Source organism: Hemibagrus wyckioides, linkage group LG22 (assembly GCF_019097595.1).
Source record: "Hemibagrus wyckioides isolate EC202008001 linkage group LG22, SWU_Hwy_1.0, whole genome shotgun sequence".
Taxonomy (NCBI): Eukaryota; Metazoa; Chordata; class Actinopteri; order Siluriformes; family Bagridae; genus Hemibagrus; species Hemibagrus wyckioides.
Window position 1 is genome coordinate 22,784,699 of NC_080731.1, and position 5,000 is coordinate 22,789,698.

General features: G+C 44.5%; 1 protein-coding gene across 3 annotated transcripts in view; it reads left to right on the top strand.

Annotated features, from left to right (window-relative positions):
- The first annotated feature begins 473 nt into the window (after positions 1-473).
- The window catches only part of me2 (malic enzyme 2, NAD(+)-dependent, mitochondrial), a 30,277-nt gene continuing 25,750 nt past the window's right edge, over positions 474-5,000 (top strand). The window contains exons 1-2 of one of the 3 annotated variants that reach the window (XM_058375524.1): positions 474-684; positions 2,243-2,455. In XM_058375524.1, coding sequence (XP_058231507.1) covers positions 2,348-2,455 — 108 coding nt within the window. In that variant the 5' untranslated portion in view covers positions 474-684; positions 2,243-2,347. The remainder of the gene's footprint in view (positions 685-2,242; positions 2,456-5,000) is intronic. The other 2 variants (XM_058375523.1, XM_058375525.1) reach the window with 2 other exon arrangements.

A 5,000-nucleotide genomic window follows, 5' to 3' on the forward strand; every position in this document is an offset into this window, starting at 1 on the left:
TACAGGAAGGTGAAGAGCAGACTCTGAGGAAGGTTCTGAACTTTAACATCCTCATTAAAGATGCTGGAGATGTTCTACCAGACTGCTGTAGTGCTGGAGAAGCAGCATCACAGTTCGGTCAAGCGAGCTGATGAAGAGGATGGACTCTGTCCTGGGATTCGACTGGACACCTGGGATTTACCTTTAGAAAATGAAATAATAAGTGTCCATCCTTGCCCCTGCTGGTCAGTAAAACACTGTGCTGCTGCTTCTGCACTGCATGGACTTCCCTTTAGAAGTAATAAAGTGTTAATAAAGCGATCTATAAACCCTATGTAATCCCCTCAGTATCCACATGTGATGTATGAGACGCAATAACGCGTCACAGGGAGATTATTCCGGCATTAAAGCGTGATTATGACGCTTAATTCCTATAGAAGGCGCTGATGGGTTTATCCGGTGGAAGTGGCGCCCCGAGATTTGTAACGCGCATGCGCACGAATGCAACATGAGACTTAAGAAGTGGAAGTCAAAGCACTCCGGGCTTCACGCGCTGCAGAGGCTCTCGTTGCACCCGGACTAGCGCGTGCTCACACACTTGTGGGGTTCGAAAGAATATGCGACTTTAAATACCGATCATTATTAATGTACTAAACAGCGCGTGCGCGTGTGTGTGAACTACAGGAAGGGACCAGGCGCGTGAAGGTAAGGACTTATGACGCTGTTGTAATTTAAAATCGCTTGACCGTTATTGACATACACACACACAAACACACACACACAAACACACACACAAACACACACACACACACACAAACACACACACACAAACACACACACACAAACACAAACACACACACACAAACACACACACAAACACACACACACACACACAAACACAAACACACAAACACAAACACACACACACACACACACAAACACACACACAAACACACACACACACACACAAACACACAGCCTCCGTGTGTTCAAGTGTACAGGTTAGAAAAAACCGGGAGACTTCAGCGATTCAATTGTGATCATAGCGATATCACCAGTATTACCGAGATCACCGATATCACCAGTATTACCGATATACCCGATATCACCAGTATTACCGAGATCACCGATATCACCAGTATTACCGATATACCCGATATCACCAGTATTACCGAGATCACCGATATCACCAGTATTACCGAGATCACCGATATCACCAGTATTACCGAGATCACCGATATCACCAGTATTACCGATATACCCGATATCACCAGTATTACCGAGATCACCGATATCACCAGTATTACCGAGATCACCGATATCACCAGTATTACCGATATACCCGATATCACCAGTATTACCGAGATCACCGATATCACCAGTATTACCGAGATCACCGATATCACCAGTATTACCGATATACCCGATATCACCAGTATTACCGATATACCCGATATCACCAGTATTACCGATATACCCGATATCACCAGTATTACCGATATACCCGATATCACCAGTATTACCGATATACCCGATATCACCAGTATTACCGAGATCACCGATATCACCAGTATTACCGAGATCACCGATATCACCAGTATTACCGATATACCCGATATCACCAGTATTACCGAGATCACCGATATCACCAGTATTACCGATATACCCGATATCACCAGTATTACCGATATACCCGATATCACCAGTATTACCGATATACCCGATATCACCAGTATTACCGATATACCCGATATCACCAGTATTACCGATATACCCGATATCACCAGTATTACCGAGATCACCGATATCACCAGTATTACCGAGATCACCGATATCACCAGTATTACCGATATACCCGATATCACCAGTATTACCGAGATCACCGATATCACCAGTATTACCGATATACCCGATATCACCAGTATTACCGAGATCACCGATATCACCAGTATTACCGATATACCCGATATCACCAGTATTACCGATATAAAGATGTATAAACACTGCTAATAATCTGAAGAATAACTCATGAACTCTTTGTAGATTATTTTACATCATCATCGTCCCTGAAGATCGTGTAGCTATAATGAGCAGATGGCCTTAATTCATTCACTTCATTCAAAACTCCACTTTATAACACACACACACACACACACACACACACACACTGGGTATTGCATAACCACATTTATAATGACTGTGTGTGTGTAGGCAGGATTATGGGGCTCTGAATCTAAGTTCTTCTTGTGTGTGTGTGTCTCAGGGGTGTGTGTGTGTGTGCGCGTGTCTCTCAGGTGTGTGTGTGTGTGTGTGTGTGTGTGTGTGCGCGCGTGTCTCTCAGGTGTGTGTGTGTGTTAGGTGTGCCACTATGCTGTCGAGACTGCGTGTGAGTGTGTGGCCGTGTCTGAGTGTGTGTCGCTTGGCTCACACTAAAGAGAAAGGCAAACCACTGATGCTCAACCCACGCACCAACAAGGTAACACACACACACACACTCACTCAGCACAGTGTATATACACACACACACACACACACACACACACTCACTCAGCACAGTGTATATACACACACACACACACACACACACACTCACTCAGCACAGTGTATATACACACACACACACTCACTCAGCACAGTGTATATACACACACACACACTCACTCAGCACAGTGTATATACACACACACACACTCACTCAGCACAGTGTATATACACACACACACACATACACACACACACTCACTCAGCACAGTGTATATACACACACACACACTCACTCAGCACAGTGTATATACACACACACACACTCACTCAGCACAGTGTATATACACACACACACACATACACACACACACTCACTCAGCACAGTGTATATACACACACACACACACACACACACACTCACTCAGCACAGTGTATATACACACACACACACACACACACACACTCACTCAGCACAGTGTATATACACACACACACACTCACTCAGCACAGTGTATATACACACACACACACTCACTCAGCACAGTGTATATACACACACACACACTCACTCAGCACAGTGTATATACACACACACACACTCACTCAGCACAGTGTATATACACACACACACACTCACTCAGCACAGTGTATATACACACACACACACTCACTCAGCACAGTGTATATACACACACACACTCACTCAGCACAGTGTATATACACACACACACACTCACTCAGCACAGTGTATATACACACACACACACTCACTCAGCACAGTGTATATACACACACACACACTCACTCAGCACAGTGTATATACACACACACACACACTCACTCAGCACAGTGTATATACACACACACACACACTCACTCAGCACAGTGTATATACACACACACACACACTCACTCAGCACAGTGTATATACACACACACACACACTCACTCAGCACAGTGTATATACACACACACACACACTCACTCAGCACAGTGTATATACACACACACACACACTCACTCAGCACAGTGTATATACACACACACACACACTCACTCAGCACAGTGTATATACACACACACACACACACTCACTCAGCACAGTGTATATACACACACACACACACTCACTCAGCACAGTGTATATACACACACACACACACTCACTCAGCACAGTGTATATACACACACACACACTCACTCAGCACAGTGTATATACACACACACACACACTCACTCAGCACAGTGTATATACACACACACACACACTCACTCAGCACAGTGTATATACACACACACACACACTCACTCAGCACAGTGTATATACACACACACACACACTCACTCAGCACAGTGTATATACACACACACACACACACACTCACTCAGCACAGTGTATATACACACACACACACACACACACACTCAGCACAGTGTATATACACACACACACACACACACACACTCACTCAGCACAGTGTATATACACACACACACTCACTCAGCACAGTGTATATACACACACACACACACACACACACACTCTCAGCACAGTGTATATATACACACACACACTCACTCAGCACAGTGTATATACACACACACACACACACTCACTCAGCACAGTGTATATACACACACACACACACACTCACTCAGCACAGTGTATATACACACACACACACACACTCACTCAGCACAGTGTATATACACACACACACACACACACACACACACTCACTCAGCACAGTGTATATACACACACACACACACACACACTCACTCAGCACAGTGTATATACACACACACACACACACACTCACTCAGCACAGTGTATATATACACACACACACACACACACACTCACTCAGCACAGTGTATATATACACACACACACACACACACACTCACTCAGCACAGTGTATATACACACACACACACACACACACACACTCACTCAGCACAGTGTATATACACACACACACACACACACTCACTCAGCACAGTGTATATACACACACACACACACACACTCACTCAGCACAGTGTATATACACACACACACACACACACACTCACTCAGCACAGTGTATATACACACACACACACACACTCACTCAGCACAGTGTATATACACACACACACACACACTCACTCAGCACAGTGTATATACACACACACACACTCACTCAGCACAGTGTATATACACACACACACACACACACACACACTCACTCAGCACAGTGTATATACACACACACACACTCACTCAGCACAGTGTATATACACACACACACTCACTCAGCACAGTGTATATACACACACACACTCACTCAGCACAGTGTATATACACACACACACTCACTCAGCACAGTGTATATACACACACACACACTCACTCAGCACAGTGTATATACACACACACACACTCACTCAGCACAGTGTATATACACACACACACACACACACTCACTCAGCACAGTGTATATACACACACACACACACACTCACTCAGCACAGTGTATATACACACACAC